The sequence below is a fragment of the Caretta caretta genome, chromosome 24 (assembly GCF_965140235.1).
Source record: "Caretta caretta isolate rCarCar2 chromosome 24, rCarCar1.hap1, whole genome shotgun sequence".
NCBI classification, from domain to species: domain Eukaryota; kingdom Metazoa; phylum Chordata; order Testudines; family Cheloniidae; genus Caretta; species Caretta caretta.
This window is the reverse complement of record NC_134229.1, coordinates 17,331,873-17,357,875: the sequence shown is the minus strand read 5'-3', so window position 1 is coordinate 17,357,875 and position 26,003 is coordinate 17,331,873. Positions and strand designations below refer to the sequence as shown.

Below are 26,003 nucleotides of genomic sequence, written 5' to 3'. Positions count from 1 at the left end.
TGTGTCTCTTTGGGACAGAATCCAGGCCCTGCTCCTGTAATGGCCAAGGGTTTGAATTTGAATCCAGGAAACCTGTCGCAAGAAGGAAAAGATTCCTGAGCTTGTATGTGGCAAAGGGAAGGAGAATGCTTCTGACCTTTTCTCTAGGAAGTCTGTAAGTTTGCCTGAAAGGGGATTGTGGAGGAATCCGCCTGATGGGCCAGAGGTAATTCTGGATGCAAGGGAGACCCAGAAAGAGTCTGTAGTTGCTCAGGAAAGTGTTCCTCTAGAGCAAGCCCTCGGTGAAGAGGGTAAGGGCAGAATTTCTGGGAGGGGTGAATTGTTGCATAGAAAAGCCCTAGGGAAAGGAATCCTCATGGAGTCTTTGCAAGCAGTTTACTGCAACTGAAGGGTGTGAAAGTGATTTCATCAAGAAAGTTCTATTTCCTAACAGCCAGAAATTTTCTGTTGTGAATGGATCCACTGACTTTCCTGTTGAAAGATCCAGTGTGAAGAGCTTTGAGAAGGTCTCAGATGGAGTGAAAGCTGATAAGAAAGTTGAACAGTCCTATAACCAAGTGGCTGTGTTTGGCCAGCTTGTTGGGGAGACAAGATTGTGGAGAAAGGGATGTCTCCATGCTAATTCTGTAAGTGAACAGTATGTAGCCCAGGTCAAGATGGGGGCTCTTAACCAAGACAGCCCTAATTGCAGCCCTCCAGACTGGAGAGCTGGGAGAAGACCCGATCCCAGTTTGACCCCCGGGGCTTTTGGGGTGGCCAAAGGGCATGGGCCACATAAACCTTCCCACATGCGGCGTGCGAGTGCTATCGACCACCCCCGACCTAAGGGAGGGCTTGAAACTGGAAGGGCCTGGTGTAACTCCTACCAAGAAACGGGAGAGATGCTGGGGCATCCATGGGAACATTGATGGCTTCGAACTTCCCCAGGTCACCGGCTAATGTGACCCCACTCAGTTCGGCCTTGAAGGGGGGAGAGATGTGACGAAGCAGGACTGTTCTTAATGTTTCCTCTGAATAGTGTGGGGGTGCCTCAGTTTCCCCTATGCAGTTCTTAAGTATCTAGGGGGTGGAGTAAGGGTGTATGATCCTTGCAGAGCCCTAGAGGGCAGGTGTGTGCAGGGGTCTGGACACAGAGAATGGCCGACACCCTGTTTCCTGTCCACCGATGGCCTGGGCCCTTCCCCCCCCCTGCAAGGTGAGAGCTAAAGGGTTGGAGAACAAAGGAATCCGGTGACCTCCTGGCCCGGGAAAGGGACAAAGCCCAGAGGAGGAGGGGCTGGAGGGGGACGGAGTTTGGGGCTGGCTGGGACATGGAGTGAAGGGCAGACGTGGTTGTCTGGCTCACTGCCCCCCAAAATGGACCCAGCTGAGGGGTCCTGTTCTCTGCACCTACAAGCTCTGTGTTAGACCATGTCCCTGTCGTCTAATAAACCTTCTGTTTTACTGGCTGGTTGAGAGTCACGTCTGACTGCGGAGTTGGGGGGCAGGACGCTCTGGCCCCCCCAGGAGCCCCGCCCGGGCGGACTCGCTGTGGGAAGCACACGGAGGGGCAGAGGAGGCTGAATGCTCCGAGGTCAGACCCAGGAAGGTGGAAGCTGTGTGAGCTGTGTGTCCTGCAGACAGGCTGCTCACAGAAAGGCGACTACCCCAGAGTCCTGCCTGGCTTCATGGGGAGCCGTCCAGAGCATCGCCCAGGGACTCCGTGACACCTGTCTCTCACCATCAGCCCCCGCAGGGAGCCCCCTTGCTCTGCACCCCGGGAGCCTCCCCACTCAGAGGCAGTTACGCCCCCGCCCTGATCTCTACCCCGCAGTGACTGCCAGCGTAACACAGAAGGGTTTATTGAACGTCTGAACCCAGCCCAGGCCGTTCTCAGGGCCCTCGGGCCTGGCCAGGCTCAGCACACTCCAGGTGGGCCTGTCCCTGTCCAGGTAGCTCACACCCCTCTATGTCCCCAGGCCAGAAGCGACCTCCCTCCAGCTGAGCCCCCTACATCCCCTCCCCCACCAGCCCCTCCTCCGCCCTTTGTCTTTCTTCCTGGTCAAAAAGGTCACCTGGGCCCCCTCTCTTCCATCCCTTGTTCCCCGAATGGCCAGAACCAGCTGCCTTCCAGGGCCTGCTCTCCTCCGCCCTTTGTCCTCCCACGGGCCACAACCAGCTGGCTCCCAACATGGGCTGGGCCTCCCGGTCACTGGTTGCGAAGTTCCACAGTGTCCAGGCTGGTGTCCGGGGTCCAGGCTGCCAGGCAAGGTCACACCTGGCCCTCTGCAACCACAATCCCACTCTCCCCCCACCTCGTTACACACACAGCACACAGGGAAACTGAGGCACCCGCAGGATTCATGCAAAACAGTAACGGAATCTCCCACTTTGTCCCTTCTCTTCCCCCTTCGAGTCTGGACTGAGCGGGGTCATTTCAGCCAGTGACCCGGGGAATTTCAGGTACCCCTCTCCGGGACAAAGCCTAAGCTAGAACATTTGCACCCCCATCTGTCACGGAGTCCCTGAGCGATGCTCTGGAACTGCTCCCCATGAAGCCAGTCAGGACTCTGGGGCAGTCGCCTTTCTGTGAGCAGCCTGTCTTCAGGACACGCAGCTCACACAGCTTCCACCTTCCTGGGTCTGACCTCGGAGCATTCAGCATCCTCTGCCCCTCCGTGCGCTTCCCCCAGCGAGTCCGCCCAGGCGGGCTCCTGGGGAAGCCAGAGGGTCCTGCACCCCAACTTCGCAGTCAGACGTGACTCTCAGCCAGCCAGTAACACAGAAGGTTTATTAGATGACAGGAACATGGTCTAAAACAGAGCTTGCAGGTGCAGAGAACGGGACCCCTCAGCTGGGTCCATTTTGGGGGGCAGTGAGCCAGACAACCACGTCTGCACTTCACTCCATGTCCCAGCCAGCCCCAAACTGAAACTCCCCTCCAGCCCCTCCTCCTCTGGGCTTTGTTCCTTTCCCGGGCCAGGTGGTCACCTGATTCCTTTGTTCTCCAACCCTTTAGCTCTCACCTTGCAGGGGGGAAGGGCCCAGGCCATCAGTTGCCAGGAAACAGGGTGTCGGCCATTCTCTGTGTCCAGACTCCTGCACACACATGCCCTCTAGGGCTCTGCAATGATCATACACCCTTACCCCACCCCCTAGATACTTAAGAACTGCCTAGGGGAAACTGAGGCACCCCCACACTATTCAGAGGAAACATTAAGAATAGTCCCACTTCGTCACACCATCCCAAGGCCCACCTCCATCTCGTAATCCTGGAGGCTCAGACTCCATCTCACAAGCTGGGCATTAGTCCCTTTCATTTGGTGCAGCCCGTCGGGGCGAGTGGTCGGTGTACACAGTCAAGCGCTGCCCAAATACTTACGGCTGCAGGTTTCAAAGGGTCCCCCCCACAGCCGCATACTTCCGCTCCCTGGCAGCAGCTTCCTGCCCAGGTACACGACGGGGTGTCTCTGCCCCTTTGCATCGGCCTGCATCAGCCACCTGCCCAGCCCTGTGTCTGATGGGTCTGTGAGCACCAGAAAGGGTTGGCCCAAGTCCTCCTTCCACGCACAGAGAACCCCCCAGCATGGCTCGGTCCAGATCACTGTGTCCGGCTCGCCCTTCGTACACAGCTCCATGATGGGAGCTGCGAGGGAGATGACGGCGGGACACAAACCTCCGCCAGTGCCCTGCGGTCCCCGTCACGGCCTGGGCCTGTTTCTTGGTCTGGGGAACGGGCCAATCTCCGATCGCCTCCACCAAGGCCGGCTGGGGCTTTAGGCAACCGCTTCCCACCTTGTGGCCCAGGTACGACACCTCTGCCATCCCCACCTTTCCCTTTCCAGCTTTGACCGTCAGTCCTGCCTCCCGGAGACAGCCCAGCCCCCTCGCCCCCTGGGACACAGCCTCCCTCCCCAGGTCTGGCTAAAGACACAGATACCAGCAATAAAAAGAACAGGAGGACTTGTGGCACCTTCGAAACTAACACATTGATTTGAGCATAAGCTTTCGTGAGCTACAGCCCACTTCATCGGATGCATGCAGTGGAAAATACAGCGGGGAGATTTTATATACACAGAGAACATGGAACAATGGGTCTTACCATTCATCAATGCCCCCCAGGGCAAAGTCGTCCACCCCCCACAGTAACTGACCCACCGGTGCTGGAAGGTGGCCGGCGCCCCCTAGAGGCTGAAAGGCAGGACCAGGAACTCACAGAGCCCCACAGGGGTGATGGGAGCAGATTTCAACCTGGCATCTGGGTCCAAAGGCACCAGCCAGTAGCCCCTGGTGAGATCCGTAGTAGTAAGGTACCGGGCACCCCACAACTGGTCTAGGGTCTCATCAGGCCGAGGCATGGGGCAGGCATTTGACAAGTCGATGGCGCTGAGCTTCTGACAGTCCGCACAGAATCGGATCGATCCGTCTTTCTTGGGGACCAAGCCCACGGGAGACGCCGAGGGCTGGTGGTCGGCTGGCTCACCCCTAGTGCCAGCATGTCTCTGAGCTCCCTCTCCAGGGCCGGCTGTTTTCCCCGTGTCTGTGAACGGGGAACAGCTTATGGGAGGGTTATTTTCCATCCCCCCTTCCACCGTGGACAGCTCGGTTAGTCAGCCCAGGCCGGCTGGAGAACAGCTTCTAGTGAGGACGAAGGGCCTCTGATCTCTGCCTGCCGGGAAGGGGTTGGCTGGTCAGAGAGGGGATTCCAGCGAGGGGCTGGCCCCGGTCTCTGGGGAGAGACCCACCAGGGATTTTCCCCCTCTCCTCCCCCTGCCCACAAACGTGGCCGCACCAATGTCTCCAGGCCTGCCAACAGCGGGGGGCAAAGGGGACAATTGCCTAGGGGCCCGGGCGATTTAAAAGGGAGCCCCAGGCCCTTTTAAATCTCCCAGGTGGTCTGGAGGGCTCCCAGGGGCATGAGACTGCACCGGGCTCCGTGCTTTGGGGTGCCTCGTGGCAGTCCCGGAAGTGACAGATTCGTCACTTCCACCTGGAATTTCTTTCGTCGCCTGAATGTCTCCCTGTCACCGTCCGGCTCCGTCATGTGGACATGGCCCCTTGCTGGCTGTGAGCCCCACTGGGCAGCTCCGGCACATTCAGCTGGTTGATGACTTCACGCGGCCCATCCCAGGCTCACTCCATCTGCCCCCACCCCCCCGTGCCCCCTCACTCGCTCATTTTCACTGGACTGGCTCAGGGGGTTGGGGTGCGGAAGGGGGTGAGGGCTCCGGGTGCGGGTGCAGACTTTGGGGTGGGGCTATAAATGAGGGGTTCAGGTGCGGGAGGGGGCTCCGGGCTGAGACAGTGGGCTGGGCTGCGGGAGGGGGTGAGGGCTCTGGCTGGGGGTGCAGTCTTTGGGCTCAGACCAGGGTTGAGGGGTTTTGGGTGCAGGAGGGGGCTCCAGACTGGGGGGTAGAGCCGAGGGGTTCGGAGTATGGGAGGGGGCTCTTGGCTGAGGCGGGGGTTGTGGTGTGGGAGGGGGTGCAGACTCTGAGCTGGGGGTGCAGCTTTCAAGGTCTGACCAGAAATGAGGGGTTCAGGGTGCAGGAGGGGCTCTGGAGTGGGGCATGGGGTTGGGGTGCAGGGTGGCTGAGGGATCCGGCTGGGGGTGCAGACTCTGGGTGTGTGATGTGGGATGAGAGGATTGGGGTGTAGGAAGGTGCTCTGGGTTGGAACTGAGGGGTTCGGAGGGCAGTAGGGGGATCAGGGCTGGGGAAGGGGGGTTGGGGCACACCAGGGGGTGAGGAGTGCTGGCTCCGGCCCACACTTACCTCAAGCAGCTCCCGGAAGCAGCGGCATGTCCCCCCTACGGCTCCTATGTGGCCAAAGGGGAGCTGCAGAGCCGGCGCTTGGGGCAGGGGCAGCATGCGGAGCCTCCTGGCTGACCCTACACATAGGAGCCGGAGGGGGACATGCCCCTGTTTCCGGGAGCCACGCGTGGTCAGGACAGGTAGGGAGCCTGCCTTAGCCCCCTGCGCAGCTGACAGACTGTTAACGGCCCGCTCAGTGGTGCTGACTGGAGCCGCCAGGGTCCCTCTTTGACGGGGCATTCAGGTCGAAAACCGGACACCTGGCAACCCTGCTCCTGATCCCCAGCAGCCGTCCTGCCCTGCCGGTTCTGCCCACGCTCAGCTGGGGTCCCAGCCCCTCTGGGCTCCCGTCTGTCTGCGCTGTCCCCGTGAGGGCAGGCAGCGAGCCCGCAGCTTTGCTCTCAGCACCAGAGCCAGCGTGAGCCACCTCCCCCATGTGGGAGCCTCCCCCCTCGCCCCGCTCAGCTCAAGGGGTCTGGCTACAGACAGGCAGGGACCCCGAGCTGAGCGGCTCTTCCCTCGTGCTTCCTGTGTCTGCCCAGGGATCTGAGCCATGCGCAGGGGAATGGCCCCAGTTCGGGGGCCTTCCCCCCAGTCACGCAGCCCCTCAGCATCTGGGGGGGTCGCCCCACCCCGACAAGAGTCTGTCGCTCCCAGAATCTCTCCACCACCCGAATGTCTCCCCACTGACCACCCCCGTCCGCTCCCACTGGGGGTCAGAGGGGCCTGAGCCCAGGGGTAGAAGCAGACATAGCGGCTGGGCTCGGAGGGGACCCGTCTGCACCCTCCCTCCCCTGGCCAGCTCTGCCCCAGGGGCTGGTGGGTGGCTGCTTCCTCCCCCGGGCTAGACACAGCTCGCTCTGTGAGCCTGTTTCCCGCTGTCTCCCCTCCGCCACGTTAACCCTTTGAGGTTCTCCTGGGCCAAGATTTCCTGTGTCCCTGGGCCCTGCACCCCGGCCCTCTGTGCCTGCAGCGACCACATCTCCGGGCTCTCGCCCCCTGGAGACGTCCTGCCCCCTCGGCCTCTCCGACACCTCCGGGTTTCCCTGAGCCCGACCCCTGCGATGCCTCGGTGGGTTCCAGCTCCTTCGCTGTGCACCCCAATTCCAGACCACCGGGGCAGGGAACCCAGGCTGACCCGGACTCCCAGGCCGGGGATCTCTCGGCTCCGTACTGCCCCTGCAGGTTGGCAGCCCGTCTCGGGGGTGCACTCCCCATGCGGGGTTACGCCTTGGCCCCGCCGCCTCCTAGGACCCCACCTCTGAGCCTTCTGCAGCCTGGGTCTGCCGTGGGCCCCCTCAGGGAGTCCCCTCGCTCTGCGCCCACCCCCAGAGGGAGCAACGCCCCCCGATCTCTGCCCCTCAGTGACTCTCCGCCAGCGTAACACAGAAAGTTTATCGAACGTCTGAACCCCCCACAGGCAGTTCTCAGGGCCCTCGGGCCTGGCCAGTCTCAGCCCCTCCTCCATCCTTTGTCTTCGGTCCCAGGTGAACAGGTCACCTGGGCCCCCTCTCTTCCCCCCTTCGTCCTCCCACTTGCCAGAACCGTCTGGCTCCCGAGATGGGCTTGTCCACTGGTTGCTAACGTCCATAATGTCCCGGCCATTGTCCAGGGTCCCGGCTGCCAGGTGACATCACACCTGGCCCTCTACAACCGCAATCCCCTTCTCCCACCACCTCGTTCCGCACACAGCACACAGGGAAACTGAGGCAGACACAGTATTCATGCAAAACTCTAACAAAATCCCCCACTTCGTCATAGGTGCTTTTCAAAATAAAAGTTTTGTGCAAAGGTTCCCTGTCCCAAAAACTAATCACAGGATTTTATTGATTTCAGAAAGGTTTCACAGAGATCTGGGCCACCTAAAACTAATGATCCCTGGGAAACATTCACTAGCTAGGAATGTTTCACAAAAATATCCCACATGTTTCAATCTCTCCTGCCTTCTGTCGATGGCACCGAGATCTCCAGCCACTGGAACCGGCTTGTGCAAGAAGTTCTAAGGCCAGATTCACACACTGACTTCCCCTTCCTGTCTTGAAATCTCACATCTCGCCCCAGCCCTCGCCTTGACACTCGCACTCGCTCCCTGCCAGGCAGGTCTCTGCACGCACCCGGCTCTTCCCATTGGAGTTGGGATTCGCTAGCCGTCCTAACTGGGCATCTGCGGTTCCAGTGCGCTGTTCCCAGCCGCTCCACCCCAGACGCGGACACATCTCAGCTCGGGGTGAGTGATTAGTGTCTGCAGCGTGTTCAATACGATAAGAGGTGTGAGCTGCTAGCGTTCAAATATTATTGCGCGACTGGAAAACGCAGTAATAAAGGGATAGGGCTGAGACGGGGGGCAGGTAGTCAGGACTCCTGGGTTCTACCCCTTGCTCTGGGAGGGGAGTGAGCTCTAGTGGTCAGATCAGGGCGGCTGGGAGCCAGGACTCCTGGGTTCCATCCACAGCTCGGGGAGGAGAGTGGGGTGTAGAGGGTCTCAGAGCCACGACTCCCGGGTTCTGTCCCTGGCTCTGGGAGGGGAGCTGGGTCCAGTGGGTTAGAGTGGGGGGTGGAGGCAGGGAGTCACGACTCCTGGGTTGTGTCCCAGCTCTGGGAGGAGAGTGGGGATTAGCAGGGCTCAGAGACCCGGACTCCTGGGTTCTATTTCAAGCCCCACAAGCAAGATGCAGCCTGCCTCTGTTGCAAGGAAGCCACAGGCAGCCCCAGCCAGAGGGAGAGGAAGTCGGCAGGATGCTGATGCTGGGGTTTCTGAGACATCATCTCCCCTTCATCCCTGTCCCCACTGACTTCTGCTTTCACATTCCTATGCATGCCGCTTCCCCGGGCTCCAAGTCACAAAGCGTGAGGAACCCGGGCTGCAGGGTGGGAGAGCCAGGCCTGGGCCCCCCTCTGCAGGTCTAGGGGTGAGTGGAACTAGGGTGCGGGAGGGAGCTGGATGGTCTGTGGAGACTGGGGTGCCCCTCAATCCCGACCCGCAGCCCCTTCTTATCCCAGCCCTGGGCTCCTGTCACAGAGTGTGGGGGAGTCCAGGCCCTGCACCCCTCTTCCTGGGATTCACTGAGACTCTCAGCCAGCCAGTGAAACAGAAGGTTTATTGGACAACAGGAACACAGTCCAAAACGGAGCTTGTGGGTACACCCAGCACCCCTCAGTCAAGTCCTTCTGGGGGAGCAGGGAGCTTAGACCCCAGCCCTGTGGTTCCCTGCGTTCCTCCCCCCAGCCCCAAACGGAAACAACCCCCCCCCCCCAGGCTCTCTTCCGCAGCCTGTCTTCACATTCCTGGTCAGAGGTGTTACCTCCCCCTCCCCCTCCTGGCTCAGGTGACAGGCTCTCAGGTCTCCCATCCCCAGGGCACATTCCCAGGTCAACACTCCCCCCTCCCTGCTGCGTCCCATCCTCACATCTCTCCCCCCTTCGAGACTGAACGGAGCGGGGTCACTCTGACCAGTGACCTGGGGAAGTTCGGGGCCCCCTCTCCGGGACAGCGCATCCGCTATCAGGTTGGCACTTCCCTTCACGTGGACCACGTCCATGTCGTAATCCTGCAGGAGCAGGCTCCATCTCAGGAGCTTGGCGTTGGCTCCTTTCATCTGGTGCAGCCAGGTCAGGGGAGAGTGGTCGGTGTAGACGGTGAAGTGTCGCCCGAAGAGATAGGGCTCTAGTTTCTTGAGGGCCCACACCATGGCCAGGCACTCCTTCTCGATGGCCGCGTAGTGTTGCTCCCGGGGTAGCAACTTCTTGCTCAGGTACACGATGGGGTGTCTCTCCCCCTTTTCATCCTCCTGCATTAACACCGCCCCCAGTCCCGAGTCTGAGGCGTCGGTGAACACCACAAAGGGCTTGTCAAAGTCTGGGTTTGCCAGAACTGGGCCACAGACCAGAGCCTCCTTCAGCGCCCGGAAAGCCTCCTGGCCCTGCTCGGTCCAGACCACCTTGTCTGGCTTCCCCTTCTTGCATAGCTCAGTGATGGGGGTGGCTATGGCGCTAAAGTGAGGCACAAATCTTCGGTAGTATCCTGCCATCCCAATAAAGGCTTGGACCTGCTTTTTGGTGTGGGGAGCGGGCCAGTCTCCGATTACCTCCACCTTGGCTGGTTCCGGCTTTAGGCAGCCACCCCCCACCCGATGGCCCAGGTAAGATACTTCAGCCATCCCCACCTTGCACTTCTCCGCTTTTACGGTCAACCCAGCCCCCTGGAGTCGGTCCAGCACTTGTCTAACCTGGGACACGTGGTCCTCCCAGGTCTGGCTAAAGACACAGATGTCATCAATATACGCCACGGCAAAACTCTCCATCCCCCTCAGGAGCTGGTCCACCAGGCGCTGGAAGGTGGCCGGCGCTCCCTTGAGGCCGAAAGGCAGGGTCAGGAACTCATAGAGCCCCAGAGGGGTGATAAAGGCCAATTTCAGCCGGGCATCTGCATCCAGCGGCACTTGCCAGTAGCCCTTTGCAAGGTCCATGGTGGTGAGGTACCGAGCTCCTCCCAGCTTGTCTAGGAGCTCATCAGGCCTGGGCATGGGGTAGGCATCAGATACAGTGATGGCATTGAGCTTCCGATAGTCCACGCAGAACCGGACCGACCCGTCCTTTTTGGGGACCAGCACCACCGGCGAGGCCCAAGGGCTGGCAGATGGCTGGATCACCCCCAAAGCCAGCATGTCCCGGACCTCTCTTTCCAGGTCCTGAGCAGTTTTCCCTGTGACTCGGAAGGGGGAGCATCTTATCGGCGGGTGCGACCCGGTCTGCACCCGGTGGACAGTCAGATTAGTGCGTCCAGGCTGGTTGGAAAACAGCTGTCGGTACGGATGCAGCACCCCCCTGACCGCAGCTTGCTGGGCAGGGGTTAGCTGATCCGAGAGGGGAATTCTTTCCAGGGGGGAACCAGCTCTGGTCCAGGGAGTAGATCTACTAAAGGGTCATCTCCCTGCTCCTCCCACTGTCCACACACGGCCAACACCTCATTCCCCCTGGCATAGTATGGCTTCATCATATTCACATGGTACACCCGGCGGTGGTGCGCCCGGTTCGACAGCTCCACCACATAGTTTACCTCATTGAGCTGCTTGACGACCTTGAAAGGGACCTCCCAGGCGGCCTGTAGTTTGTTCTTTCTCACTGGGATGAGAACCATGTCACGGAGTCCCTGGGCGATGCTCTGGAACTGCTCCCCATGAAGCCAGTCAGGACTCTGGGGTAGTCGCCTTTCTGTGAGCAGACTGTCTTCAGGACACACAGCTCACACAGCTTCCACCTTCCTGGGTCTGACCTCGGAGCATTCAGCATCCTCTGCCTCTCCGTGTGCTTCCCCCAGCGAGTCCGCTCAGGCGGTGCTCCTGGGGAAGCCAGAGGGTCCTGCACCCCAACTTCGCAGTCAGACGTGACTCTCAGCCAGCCAGTAAAACAGAAGGTTTATTAGACGACAGGAACATGGTCTAAAACAGAGCTTGCAGGTGCAGAGAACGGGACCCCTCAGCTGGGTCCATTCTGGGGGGCAGTGAGCCAGATAACCACGTCTGCACTTCACTCCATGTCCCAGCCAGCCCCAAACTGAAAACCCCCTCCAGCCCCTCCTCCTCTGGGCTTTGTTCCTTTCCCGGGCCAGGTGGTCACCTGATTCCTTTGTTCTCCAACCCTTCAGCTCTCACCTTGCAGGGGGGGAAGGGCCCAGGCCATTAGTTGCCAGGAAACAGGGTGTCGGCCATTCTCTGTGTCCAGACTCCTGCACACACATGCCCTCTAGGGCTCTGCAATGATCATACACCCTTACCCCACCCCCTAGATACTTAAGAACTGCCTAGGGGAAACTGAGGCACCCCCACACTATTCAGAGGAAACATTAAGAACAGTCCCACTTCGTCACATCTCTCCCCCCTTCGAGATCGAACTGAGCGGGGTCACTTTAGCCGGTGACCTGGGGAAGTTTGAAGCCACCAACGTTCCCATGGATGCCCCAGCATCTCTCCCATTCCTTGGTAGGAGTTACACCAGGCCCTTCCAGTTTCACGCCCTCCCTTAGGTCAGGGGTGGTCAATAGCACTCGCAGGCCGCATGTGGGAAGGTTTATGCAGCCCATGCCCTTTGGCCACCCCAAGAATGTCTCCCCATTGACCATCACCTTCTGCTCCCACTGGAGGTCCGAGGGGCCTGGCCCCAGGAAACTCCACACAGACATATAGGTTGGGGTCAGGAGTGGGAGCCTGTCCACATCCCCAACCATCTGGCTGACGGAGTCTGTGGCCTTGGGACCCAGCAAGGGAGCTAGACACCGGGGCTTTTCCGCAGGGTCCCCTTGGTTCAAATCGCCAGCCTGCTCAAAGGCAGTGAGGTGGGCATCCACACCCCCCCTCCTTAACCAGGGGCAGCAATTTAGTCTTGAGGTTCCCTGCAGAACTGGCCCCCCGGGGTCTATCCCCACTTACCCCGGGGAGGTCCCCTAGGCCTCTCCGCTCCCCCACCGCCAGTTCATGCTGCTGCTGCTTCTGCAGCTCTTTCTCGGGCTCTCGCTGTCTCCCACGGTCCTCTTGCTCTCTCAGACTCAGCTCCAATCCCGTCCGTCTCGATCCCCCGATGGGGAACCCGATCGTGAAGACCGTCTGGTCGGGGACAGGAGTCTTGGCGATGCCTGGCTCCCGCTTCAGCTGCTCCCAGATCCTGCTATAGCCCCAGTTGGGGTCAGGAATCTGTTCCTTAGAGCGGTCATCCTCCTCCAGCTGCACGATTAACTCTGCTTTGGTGAACTTTCCAATGCTCAACCCTCTCTTTTTGCACAGGGTTACAATGTCCTTCTTAAGGAGACGGTGACAGGCCATCACTCCGCTCCTCCCAAGTTGTTGTGGACTCACAGGCCCGTGTGTTCTCAGCTCCCCACGGTTTCCAGGGAGAACCCCTAGTGTGCCAGCCCTTCTCGAGGTTACCACCTCTTTGCCAGGGTCGAGCTGCAGACTCCTCCGCCCCTTGGACTGCTCGCTGCAATCCCCAGGGGAACCCTGTTACTGCACAGTCCTTCTCGCTGGTCACACACTCCCAGGGGTTAACCGCCCCCCGAAACCGCTCCTCTCTGAGCCTTCAGCAGGCCTGGTCCTCGGCAATCCCCCTTCGTGTTACTGCTCCCCAGTCACTTACTGCAGGAAGCGCCATCCACGGGGTGCAGTACATCCCACCGCTGCCACCAGTTGTCACGGAGTCCCTGGGCGATGCTCTGGAACTGCTCCCCATGAAGCCAGTCAGGACTCTGGGGTAGTCGCCTTTCTGTGAGCAGACTGTCTTCAGGACACACAGCTCACACAGCTTCCACCTTCCTGGGTCTGACCTCGGAGCATTCAGCATCCTCTGCCTCTCCGTGTGCTTCCCCCAGCGAGTCCGCTCAGGCGGTGCTCCTGGGGAAGCCAGAGGGTCCTGCACCCCAACTTCGCAGTCAGACGTGACTCTCAGCCAGCCAGTAAAACAGAAGGTTTATTAGACGACAGGAACATGGTCTAAAACAGAGCTTGCAGGTGCAGAGAACGGGACCCCTCAGCTGGGTCCATTCTGGGGGGCAGTGAGCCAGATAACCACGTCTGCACTTCACTCCATGTCCCAGCCAGCCCCAAACTGAAAACCCCCTCCAGCCCCTCCTCCTCTGGGCTTTGTTCCTTTCCCGGGCCAGGTGGTCACCTGATTCCTTTGTTCTCCAACCCTTCAGCTCTCACCTTGCAGGGGGGGAAGGGCCCAGGCCATTAGTTGCCAGGAAACAGGGTGTCGGCCATTCTCTGTGTCCAGACTCCTGCACACACATGCCCTCTAGGGCTCTGCAATGATCATACACCCTTACCCCACCCCCTAGATACTTAAGAACTGCCTAGGGGAAACTGAGGCACCCCCACACTATTCAGAGGAAACATTAAGAACAGTCCCACTTCGTCACAAACCATCACCGGATCCCCGGTGGCGTAGGCACGGGCCCGCGCCGTGCGGTCATACCAGACCTTCTGCTTCCTCTGGGCTCTGGCCAGATTCTCCCTGGCCAGCCCCATGAGTTCAGCCAGTCTCTCTCGGAAGATCAAGACATACTCCACCACTGACTCTCCATCGGGAGTGGCCTTCCCCTCCCACTCATCTCTCATCAGGTCCAGGGGCCCCTCACCCTCCTTCCATATAACAGTTCGAAAGGCAAAAATCCAGTAGACTCCTGGGGCACCTCCCTGTAGGCGAACAGTAGGTGAGGTAAGTACTTGTCCCAATCCTGCGGGTGCTGGTTCATAAAGGTTTTCAGCATCATCTTTAGCGTCCCGTTAAACCTCTCCACCAGCCCGTTGGACTGGGGGTGATAAGCTGAGGCCCAGTCGTGCCGGACCCCACATTTCTCCCACAAGCACCGGAGCAGGGCCGACATGAAGTTGGAGCCTTGGTCTGTCAAGACTTCCTTGGGGAACCCCACTCGGCTGAAAATGGTCAGGAGCGCATCGGCCACGGTGTCTGCTTCGATGGAAGCTAAGGGCACTGCCTCGGGGTAGCGGGTGGCAAAATCTACCACCACCAGAATGTATTTCTTCCCCGACCGGGTCGTCTTGCTGAGAGGCCCCACGATGTCCATGGCCACCTTCTGGAAAGGCTCCTCTATGATGGGCAAAGGTCTCAAAGCCGCTCTCCCCTTGTCCCGGGCCTTCCCCACCCTCTGACAGGGGTCACAGGATCGGCAATACTGCCGGACCGTGGTAAAGACCCCGGGCCAGTAAAAGTTCTGTAGCAACCTCTGCCGGGTGCGCCGGATTCCCTGGTGCCCTGCGAGGGGGATGTCATGGGCCAGGGACAGGAGCTTGCGGCGATACTTCTGGGGGACCACCAGCTGCCTCCTGATCCCACAGGACTCTACTTCCCTTGTGGGAGCCCATTCTCGGTATAGGAACCCCTTCTCCCACAGGAACCTCTCCTGGCAGCCTCTCCTCATGGTCCGTACCACCCTGAGGTCGGCCAGGTCCCTGAGCTTCCGCAAGGAGGGATCTTTCCTCAACTCGGCCTGGAACTCAGCGGCTGGGGAAGGGATGGGGACCGGTTCCCCCTCACTGGCCGGGTCTGAGGCCTCAGCCTCTCTGAGCCGTGCCCCTCGGCGCTCCCTCCCCCCCAGGGTAGTGTCCTGCGCCTCCGGTGCGGTACCCTCCCCGAGGTCAGGGCGCAGGGCCCCTCGCCGGCTCTGGCTACGGGTCACAACCAGGGCGGTCTGGGGCTTGCTTGGCCAGTCCTCTAGGTCTCCCCCCATCAAAACTTTAGTGGGCAAATGGTGGTGTACCCCCACATCCTTGGGGCCCTCTTTGGCCCCCCATTTCAGTTGTACCCTTGCCACGGGCACCCTTAAATGGGGTCCCGCCCACCCTTGTCAGGGTCAGGTAGGTGTTGGGCACCACCTGATCTGGGGCCACCACCTCGGGCCGGACCAGCGTCACCTCCGCGCCCGTATCCCAGTGTCCATTGACCTTCCTCCCATCCACCTCCAGGGGAACAAGGCACTCTCTCCGGAGGGACAGCCCCGCGCCCACCCTGTAAACCGAGCACCCTGAGTCCAGAGCCTCCAGCCCTCTGGCGGAGCTGGCCTGGGGTACTCTTCCCTCCTGAGCAGGTGGTAAACTGGTAGCCCCCCTTGCCGGGGTCGTCTGCCCCTCGTCCAGCTGAGTCCCTACCCAGTTAACCCTGGGTAGGTTGGGTCTGCTCAGTTTGTCCCTGAGCCCGGGGCACTGGGTCCGTACGTGGCCTCTCTGGCCACAGTGATAGCAGCTCAGGTCACGTTGGTCTCCTCGAGCGGGTCGGAGGGGCCCGATGCCAGGCGTTCCCCTTTGGAGGGGGTTCTCCCTATTTCCCCGCTAGGAGGCCCCCTGTGACTCTCTCTCTGCATCGGGGGGGGCCTGTTCTTTTGGGACTCCTCCCGGCTACCCCCTGACCGACTCTTCACAAACTCGTCGGCCAGCTGCCCTGCGTCCTGGGGGTTCTCGAGCTTTTTGTCCACCAGCCACAGCCTCAGGTCGGAAGGGCACTGTTCATACAGTTGCTCCAGTACGATTAGGTCAAGCAGGTCCTCTTTAGCTTGGGCCCCAGCTGTCCACTTGCGGGCATATCCCTGCATCCGGTTGACCAGTTGTAGGTAGGTGACCTCAGGCGTTTTACACTGACTCCGGAACCTTCTCCGGTACATCTCGGGGGTCAGCCCAAACTCACGGAGCAGGGCCTGTTTGAACAGTTCGTAGTCCCCTGCCTCCGCCCCTGTCATCCGGCTGTACACGTTCACGGCTTTGGGGTCCAGTAAGGGGGTGAGAAACTGGAGCCTGTCTGCAGGGTCAACCCTGTGCAGCTTGCAGGCATTCTCAAAGGCCGTCAGGAAGCTATCTATGTCCTCCCCCTCCTTCCGCTGGGCCAGGAAGCACTTATCAAAGCTCCTTGCAGTCTTGGGTCCCCCTCACTCACCACAGCCGGGGTCCCACTGCTCCTCAGCCTGGCCAGCTCCAGTTCATGCTGTCTTTGTTTCTCCTTCTCCTGACGCTCCCTCTCCTTCTCCTGACGCTCCCTCTCCTTCTCCTCCTGCTCATGTTGACGTTGTTTCTCCTTCTCCTCCTGCTCATGTTGACGTTGTTTCTCCTCATGTTGACATTGTTTCTCCTCATGTTGACGTTGTTTTTCATGATCCTCCAGCTCCCTCATTTTCATCTCCCTCTCCCATTCCAGCCGCATCCGCTCCAGGGATGGGGAGCTCCGCCGGGAGGATCCCCTGCTGGCTGCCGGGGTCAGGGTGCCCTCGGTATTCGCTGGGCTTCCCCCAACCCCTTCCCCAGGCCTAGGTAGGAAGGGTCTCGGGATGTCCTCGGCAGCAGTCTGACCCCTCCCAACCCGGTCAGGCCCCAGGGCCCACGCTGCGTCTGCCGGGCGGCTTCCCTCCGGGACAGGGATCAGGTCATCCAAGCGATCCCTCTCCTCCAACTGGGCAATCAGCTGTTCCTTGGTGGACCTCCCAGTGCGCAGTGGACTACACAGCTCCACCAGGTCACTCTTCAGGCGTTTAGCGTACATCTCCCTGCTGGCCACTCGCAGGCCGGGCAGCTTTCTATGGTTTCCAGGAAAAGCCCCTAGTGTGCCAGTCCTTCTTGAGGTCACCACCCCCTTGCCAGGGTCGAGCTGCAGACTCCTCCGCCCCTGGGACCGCTCGCTGCAATCCCCCGGGGGACCCTGTTACTGCAAAAGTCCTTCTCTCTGGTCACACATTCCCAGGAGTTAACCGGCCCCTGAAACCGTCTCTCTCTGAATCTTCAGCACGCCCAGTCCCCGTCAATCCCCCTTCGTTTTACTGTCCCCCAGTCACTTACTGCAGGAAGCGCCGTTCACGGGGTGCAGGACATCCCACCGCTGCCACCAGTTGTCACGGAGTGTGGGGGAGGCCAGGCCCTGCACCCCTCTTCCAGGGATTCACTGAGACTCTCAGCCGGCCAGTAAAACAGAAGGTTTATTGTACATCAGGAACACAGTCCAAAACAGAGTTTGTGGGTACACCCAGGACTCCTCAGTCAAGTCCTTCTGGGGGAGCAGGGAGCTTAGACCCCAGCCCTGGGGTTCCCTGTGTTCCTCCACCCAGCCCCAAACGGAAACTAACCACCCCGCCCCCCCTCCCCCCAGGCTCTCTCCTGCAACTTGTCTTCACATTCCTGGGCAGAGGTGATACCTCCTCCTCCCCCTCCTGGCTCAGGTTACAGGCTCTCAGATCTACCATCCCCAGGGCACATTCCCAGGTCAACACTCCCCCCTCCCTGCTGCGTCACATCGTCACAAGGGGCATTACCAGCAGATCGAGGGACGTGATCGTTCCCCTCTATTCGACATTGGTGAGGCCTCATCTGTGTCCAGTTTTGGGCCCCACACTACAAGAAGGAGGTGGAAAAATTGGAAAGACTCCAGCGGAGGGCAACAAAAATGATTAGGGGACTGTGACACATGCCTTATGAGAAGAGGCTGAGGGAACTGGGATTGTTTAGTCTGCGGAAGAGAAGAATGAGGGGGGATTTGATAGCTGCTTTCAACTCCCTGAAAGGGGGTTCCAAAGAGGATGGATCTAGACTGTTCTCAGTGGTAGAAGAGGACAGAACAAGGAGTAATGGTCTCAAGTTGCAGCGGGGGAGGTTTAGGTTGGATATTAGGAAAAACTTTTTCACTAGGAGGGTGGTGAAACACTGGAATGCGTTACCTAGGGAAGTGGTGGAATCTCCTTCCTTAGATATTTTTAAGGTCAGGCTTGACAAAGCCCTGGCTGGGATGATTTAGTTGGGGATTGGTCCTGCTTTGAGCAGGGGGTTGGACTAGATACCTCCTGACGTCCCTTCCAACCCTGATATTCTATGATTCTACAATTCTATTGCCAGGTCATAACCACAGGGAAGCCAAACAAACAAAACAGTGATACTATTAAATCCAACTCAAATTTGATTATTAAACTCAGGTTTACAACACTCTAACTGATCACACAAGTCAGGGTCAGAAGGCTACACCTCGAGAGAGAGAGAGCGAGAGCTGGGTTCTCACCACTCCGTGAAGCTGGAATCGATCGGGGGACCCAGGTGTTGGTGGTAGCTGAGGGTCTGGAGTGCTGGAGACAGGCAGAGCTCTCAGCATGATCAATCAGGAGAAGATGAAGTCCCAATGGAAGTGATGCAGATTTTGGATCCAGGCATCAGAACACTTACTTGAGCGTGGGTCGGGGATTTTCTAGAGAAACAACAATGGTTCAAGGGAGAATACCAAAGCTGTTTTGATCAGGCTAGACCATGGGAGCTGATCATTCCTGGCTCTGGGTGGTGTTCCTTGGAGGGAGCTCACAATGCAGTCAGGCGGCTTCATTATTTTGGATCCCAATAAAGGATTTATTACTCAAATTGGTCTGATAACTAATGAGCTGGGGGTGTGCAGGCGTGGGTTCATTAACATCTGGAGCAGAGATCCCCCATCATGCAGTGCTTCCCTGCTTTTCTGGCCCCAGAGTTCCCTGCGGTTCTTGCCTTGGAATCTCTGTTCTCCATTCTGTCTGCGAATGGAGACGCCTCCTTGTCCCATCTTCGATGCAAATGAGGCTAGGGGAGTTGCCTTAATTCTGTCATCCTTATCCCAGGCGTTTAGGTGTGTCTCCCACTGCCTTTTCATTGATTTTCGTAAGTCATTCTTCTGGTGTAGATTTGGTTCAAGCAGAGGCTGGGGGGGGGGGGGGCACGGTCTTCGTGAGACAGACAGACTGGGTACAGTGCCATGCTTCCCCAAGAACACAGAGCTGCTAGGTAACAACCTATCCTCCATTAATTTATCCAGTTCTTTTTTGAACCATGTTATAGTTTTGGCCTTCACAACGTCCTCTCGCAAGGAGTTCCACAGGTTGACTGTGTGTTGTGTGAAGAAATACTTCCTTTTGTTCGTTTTAAACCTGCTGCCTATTCATTTCATTTGGGGACTTCTAGTTCCTGTGTTATGGGAAGGAATGAAGAACACTTCCTGATTTACTATCTCCACACCTGTCATGATTTTACAGACCTCGATCATATCCCCCCTTAGTCATCTCTTTTCCAAGCTTTAGAGTCCCACTCTCATTAATCTCTCCTCATCTGGAAGCTGTTCCACACCCCGCATCATTTTCGTTGCCCTTTTCTGAACTTTTTCCAATTCCAATTTGAGATGGGACCACCAGAACTGCACGCAGCATTCAAGCTGTGGGCGTACCATGGATTTATATAGAGGCAATGTGATATTAGCTTTTTCGCTAATTGAAGGATTTTTTTAGCCCACGATCTCTCGGGACCGTCTCCTGATTTGGGGATTTGGAGGGGTCACTGTGCTGTCAGTAGCCCCAGATCAGCCCTCTGCAGAGCCCAGCAGCACTGATGGTCCCCAAGGCAGATCTTTCCCCCTGTAAACAGCTTCTGCTCTCACACACCCCACCCTCCCCGTCTGTCTCTAGGTCTATCCCAGCTGGACACCCCAGCCATGGGCAGAGCCCTGCTTCCACAGCAGGATGCCGGAGAATGGGAGCTCCCGGCTCAGGGCCCCCCCTGGAGAGAAGGGGGTCCTGCCCCCCCTGCGGCCACGCTGAGGGTCCTGATCCTCGCCCTGCTCTGGAGGGGTAAGTAAGCAGCCCCTGCAGCCCCAGTGCAGGGGGAAGGGCAGAACCCGCGCTACGCAGGGCCAGGCCTGTCCCAGGCCACGGAAGGGAGACTGGCCAGAGGGGGAGGGGAGCCCGATGCCCTCGTGCGGTGCGAGGGGGCACCGAGCGACAGGGAGCGGGCAGGGGGCTCGACGTAGGTAGGGATGGAAACTAAATGGAGTGAAGTTTGGTTGAGGACCCAGGGCTGGGCTCGCAGGGGGCTGCAGGTCGGGAGTGAGGGCACCGGCAGAGGTGTCGGGGGAGCTCAGGGTTGGTCTCTGCTCTCTGTGGCTCCCACTTCGATCCCTCTCCGTCCCCTGCAGGGTCCCTGTCCCTGGAGTCTGGTTATTCCCTGGGGCTGCCGCAGTCGGTGTCGGTGCAGATGGGTCTCTGCGTTCTCGTCCCCTGCACCTTCGCGTACCCAGCCTCGTACGACACCGACAATCCCCGGGCCCGGCTCTACGGACACTGGTACAAGGAGCCCGCAACTGCGGGCCAGGATCCGCCCGTGGCCAGCAGTGACCCCAGCGAGAGCGTGTCTCAAGAGACCCAGGGCCGGTTCCGGCTGGTGGGGGATCTGGCACGTGGCGACTGCTCCCTGCAAATCAGCGATGCCTGACGGACGGATGCAGGGAGATATTTCCTTAGGGTTGAGAAAGAAAACTTTAAATACAGTTACCGCCCCAATCTGTATCGTGCTCACCCTACGCTCGCGATCTCTGTTCCAGGTAAGAGCAGCCGCAGTCACCGCTCCTCAGCCCCCCTGAGCCAGTCCCTGGCCTGGGGCCGGATCGGGGCCGGCGCCCCCTGGGGGGAAAGGCCCCGTGTCCCCCAGTGATTCTCTCCCCTCTCCCCGTGTCTCAGGGCTGACGGAGGAGCCAGAGATCCAGATCTCGCCGGCGCGGGGGCTGCCAGGGACGCTGCTGGCCGGGGAGCCGGTGACTGTGACCTGCACGGCCCCCGGGCGCTGCTCCGGGCCCCCTCCCCGAGTCACCTGGACGGGGCCGTTCAGCAACACAGCCCGGGACGACTCAGCCCTGCTGGCGAACGGCACCTGGGCCCGCAGCTCCACGCTGCGCTTCACACCCGGCCTAGGGGGACCACGGCAAAGAGCTCGTCTGCAGAATTACCTACCGCCCACCACGGGGACCTTCCACCCGCAGAACCGTCCGGCTACACGTCGGCCGTGAGTGACCCCCCCAGCCCCTCCATGCTGGGCCCCAGCCCCCCCTGCTGGGATCCCCACCCTCCTGGGCTCCCCAGCCCTGCCCTCCAGCCCCTCCCCCATCTCAGCCCTGTGCTGGGATCCCCACCCCCCACCATGCACCTTCAGCCAATTCTACTCCAGACCCCTTCCCCCCCACACCATGCAGCCCCTTCTCTCTTGGGATTTTCACGCCTTCCTGCCACGTTGGCTATGGCTTCCTCCTCCCATCCACATGCCCCGTCCTCAGGCCCTTCTCCTCTGGGATCCTCTCTACCCCCGACCTGCCCTGCCCCCAGAATCCTTCTATGCTGGGATCCACCCACTATTCCAGTCCCCCCTTGCTGGGATTCCCCCCCTCACAGCAGACACCCCAGTTCCCCCCGAGATCCACCCGGGCTGTCCCACCACGTCTCCTCCACCCCGTCCCCTTTCTGCCGGGATCGGAGGATGCTCTCTATGGGGCAGAGTGTTAACGGGACCCAGTCGCTGTCCGGCACTAAACACGCTCCAGGGTCCGTGCCCAGAGACCTCGGCCCGCCCTACCTGAGAGCAAACCCCCATTAACTGGCCCGTGACCCCTGCGCTGCAGATCCAGGGCAGAGGGCAAATCAGCAGCCGCCTTTGGGAGGTGAAGGACCAAATCGGGCGTCACTGTAAGGACGGCCCTTGTTCCCATCAGCCGGAGGGAGATTTGGAAGGAAACTCGCCCCCCGCCCTGCCCCGTGTCTGAGCCCAGGCCCCAGCCCGACCCCGAACGTCTACACAGGCCTCGGAGGATACGTCCGCGCTGCAATCACAGACCCGCAGCCCGAGCCCCGCGAGCCCGACCCAACGGACCCAGGCTCTGGGCCTCGGCGCCGCGGGGCTTTGAGGGCAGCATGGACGGACCCTGCCAGGCCTGGCCAGAGGGCACCAGCGTCCGGCTCCTCCGGGTGTTGCTTTCAAAATACCCAGGCCTGGCCGGGGGCCAAAGGAGAGGGCTGGGGAGAGACGAACCGAGCGGAGAAGGCAAAGGACCCACAAGGGGGGTGTCTGACGACCCTCGTGGGGGCGAGACCGGGGTTATTTAGACCCCCGGCTCTGTCCCGCCCTCGGGAGGACACGTTTGGGGAGCAGGACGCTGAACACCCGGGTGCCCGGCAGACGGTGGCAGCGAGATGGTGACGCTCGCTCCAGTCCCCAGGCCGGAGCAGCCCGGCCCCTCGTTAGTGCCTCCGCCAATTAAGCTGAATTCTGACCCACCGGTTTTGGTCCCTTGGTTCTGGCTCCCCCTGGCCCTAACCCGGCCCCTGGGTTACGTCCGGCGCCTCTTGGGTCGCCCCCAGTCGGGTCTGTCGCTTCCCTTCCCTGCCCACGGAGCTTGTGTCACTTCAGGGACCTTCCCGTCCCCCAGCTGAGCTCTCAGCGAGGTGACACGGGGTCCCCGGGCGATGCTCTGGAACTGCTCCCCATGAAGCCAGGCAGGACTCTGGGGAAGTCTCCTCTCGGGGAGCAGCCTGTCTGCAGGACACACAGCTCCCCCGGCTCCACCTTCCTGCGTTTGACCTCGGAGCATTCAGCCTCCTCTGCCCTCCGTGCGCTTCCCACAGCGAGTCCGCCCAGGCGGGGTCCTGGGGAAGCCAGAGGGTCCTGCCCCCCAACTCCGCAGTCAGACGTGACTCTCAGCCAGCCAGGAAAACAGAAGGTTTATTAGACGACAGGAACATGGTCTAAAACAGAGCTTGCAGGTGCAGGGAACAGGACCCCTCAGCTGGGTCCATTTTGGGGGCAGTGAGCCAGACAACCACGTCTGCACTTCACTCCATGTCCCAGCCAGCCCCAAACTGAAACTCCCCCAGCCCCTCCTCCTCTGGGCTTTGTCCCTTTCCCTTAGGGCACCTGATTCCTTTGTTCTCCAACCCTTTAGCTCTCACCTTGCAGGGGGGAAGGGCCCAGGCCATCAGTTGCCAGGAAACAGGGTGTCGGCCATTGTCTGTGTCCAGACTCCTGCACACCCCTGCCCTCTAGGGCTCTGCAAGGATCATACACCCTTACCCCACCACCTAGATACTTAAGAACTGCCTAGGGGTAACTGAGGCACCCCGACACTATTCAGGGGAAACATTAAGAACAGTCCCACTTGGTCACACAAGTGTCCCTGTCTAAGCTCAGTGATCACTAGCGCCCCCGCCCCCTCGGTGATATCCAGCCCCCCTGATCCTCCCTCTCTGGTTTGTGTTACAGACTTGCCCGGCCCTCCCAACATCACCGGGACCCTGACCAGGAACGGACGCTCCGGTGAGAGGCTGCGCTGCAAGCCCCGGGGATCAGCGATCGCCTCCGAGTCACGCTCTGCCCGCGGTCCGGAGAGCCCAAGGAACCGCGGGGCTGTGGGGGGCAATGGTCGGGGGAGCAGGCCTGGTTCCCTCTCTCTAGAGCCCGGGGTGGCGTTAAGGGGGCACTGGGCAGCGGGCAGGAGATGGGTTAGGGACCGATCGCTGCGACGGAGACCTGCTGCCATGGCAAGGCACCGAGATTGTGCGCCCACCCCAGAGGGGCCAGGTCTCAGCGCCGGGCGAGGGGTCCCTGTATAACCAGACCCCCACCCCACCCCAGTGGTGACTCTGCGTCTTGGCTCCTTGGTGGGTGTCACGGCGTCCCCGGGCGATGCTCTGGACCTGCTCCCTACGAAGCCAGGCAGGACTCTGGGGATGTCTCCTCTCGGGGAGCAGCCTGTCTGCAGGACACACAGCTGCCCCGGCTCCACCTTCCTGGGTCTGACCTCGGAGCATTCAGCCTCCTCTGCCCCTCCGTGCGCTTCCCACAGCGAGTCCACTCAGGCGGGGTCCTGGGGGGGCCAGAGGGTCCTGCCCCCCAACTCCGCAGTCAGACGTGACTCTCAGCCAGCCAGGAAAACAGAAGGTTTATTAGACGACAGGAACATGGTCTAAAAGAGAGCTTGTAGATGCAGAGAACCGGACCCCTCAGCCGGGTCCATTTTGGGGGGCAGTGAGCCAGACAACCACGTCTGCCCTTCACTCCATGTCCCAGCCAGCCCCAAACTGAAACTCCCTCCAGCCCCTCCTCCTCTGGGCTTTGTCCCTTTCCCGGGGCCAGGAGGTCACCCGATTCCTTTGTTCTCCAACCCCTTAGCTCTCACCTTGCAGGGGGGAAGGGCCCAGGCCATCAGGTGCCAGGAAACAGGGTGTCGGCCAGTCTCTGTGTCCAGACCCCTGCACACACCTGCCCTCTAGGGCTCTGCAAGGATCATACACCCTTATCCCACCCCCTAGATACTTAAGAACTGCATAGGAGAAACTGAGGCACCCCCACACTATTCAGAGGAAACATTAAGAACAGTCCCACTTCGTCACAGTGGGGAATCTCTGGGGGGACCAAACCCGCGTGCTCGTCTCTTCCAGTGCCAGATGCCTGGGGAGCTGAGGGCGACGTCGTGTCTCTGGAGACCCAGGAGGGCGACTCCCTGAGCCTGGGCTGTGAGGCTGGGAGCAGACCCGAGGCCACCCTGAGCTGGGCCAAGGGGAACGAGTCCCTGAGCCCCGGCCAGGGAGGGGCCGGGCGCCTGGAGCTGCCGAATCTCAGCAGAGGGGACGCTGGGGAGTATCGGTGCTGGGCGAAGAATCCCTTTGGGTCGGCCAGCCGGGCCCTGTGTGTGCACGTGCAGTGTAAGGCATTTGGGGGTGCTGGGCGAGACAGAGGGGTCCCAGTGGGGGGTGCTGGGCTGCAGGGGGTAGGGGTGGTCAGGAGGGGGGGCTGTGGTGCAGGGGGTGGGCGGGGGATCCATGGGGGGCGCGGGGCTGCAGGGGGGCAGGTGGTCAGTGGGGGGCGCTGGGCAGCGGAGCAGGGGGTCACAACTCACAGCCCGGGAGGGCGACTCCCTGCGGTTCCTCTGCTCCGTCGCCAGCAACCCCCCGGCTGTGCTGGGCTGGGTGAGGGGGGGCCGAGCCGTCGAGGGCGCCCGCCCCACGGGGGAGAATCAGCTGCAGCTGGAACTGCCCAACGTGACGGCCGAGGACGGGGGGCTGTACGGGTGCTGGGCCCGGAACAAGGAGAGCTCTGCCCAGGGGACCTTCCAGCTGCTCGTCGAGTGTGAGTGGGGATAAGCCCTGGGACGCTGACACTGGAGAGTAGCAGTGTTAATCCGTGGGACTCCCCGCCACTGAGTTCTAGCTGGTGTCGCAGGGTGCCTGGCTCTTTTAAATGGCAAATCAGCCAACCCCCCCACCCCCATGCCATAGTTAATTAGCTGCTTCGGGGTAGCCCCAAGAGGGGCAGCTGAGGCTGCATAAAAGGGCCGTGAGCACCCAGGCTAAGGGTGAAGAAACAGGTGGGTTGGTGTGAAGCGCAGCTGGCCAAGGATGGGGCTGGATCAGCACCTTGGGGCAAGCCAAAATTGACAAACAAGGGCAGAAGAACCTGTGGGACTCCCTCCCACTGGATATTAACAGTTTAATCTATGGGACTCCCTTCTCCTGGGTGGTAGAAGTGTTAACCCATGGGACTCCCTGCCACTAAGTTTCTCTTCTGCCTCGGCTCCAACCCCCATGGGATCTACACTGTCCTGCTGAGCCCACTAGAAACAGGTGGGAGCCCTTCCCCTCTATGGGGCGCTGGCTCTGATCTGACCCCGGCGGGGGATTGGCTGGCTTGGTGTGGGGCGGGGATTGGGCCACGGGACCTTTCCCATGAAGGAGATGCCAGCTCCTATCTGACCCCAGGGCGGGGTTGGCTGGCTCAGGGGATAGGGAATTTCCCCTCTAGGGGGTGCTGGCTCCGACCTGACCCCAAGGTAGGGTTGGCTGGCTCAGGGAATGGGGAATTTCCTCTCTAGGGGCCACTGGCTCCGACCTGGTCCCAGGGCTGGGCC

General features: G+C 60.2%; 1 protein-coding gene across 1 annotated transcript in view; it reads left to right on the top strand.

Annotated features, from left to right (window-relative positions):
* The first annotated feature begins 7,873 nt into the window (after nucleotides 1-7,873).
* Nucleotides 7,874-26,003, top strand: part of LOC125629817 (sialic acid-binding Ig-like lectin 13) — a 52,146-nt gene continuing 34,016 nt past the window's right edge. Inside the window, 7 exon segments of the mRNA XM_075123049.1 lie at nucleotides 7,874-8,016; nucleotides 19,747-19,908; nucleotides 20,253-20,657; nucleotides 20,794-21,023; nucleotides 21,025-21,115; nucleotides 23,360-23,413; nucleotides 24,538-24,801. Coding sequence (XP_074979150.1) covers nucleotides 19,773-19,908; nucleotides 20,253-20,657; nucleotides 20,794-21,023; nucleotides 21,025-21,115; nucleotides 23,360-23,413; nucleotides 24,538-24,801 — 1,180 coding nt within the window. The 5' untranslated portion in view covers nucleotides 7,874-8,016; nucleotides 19,747-19,772.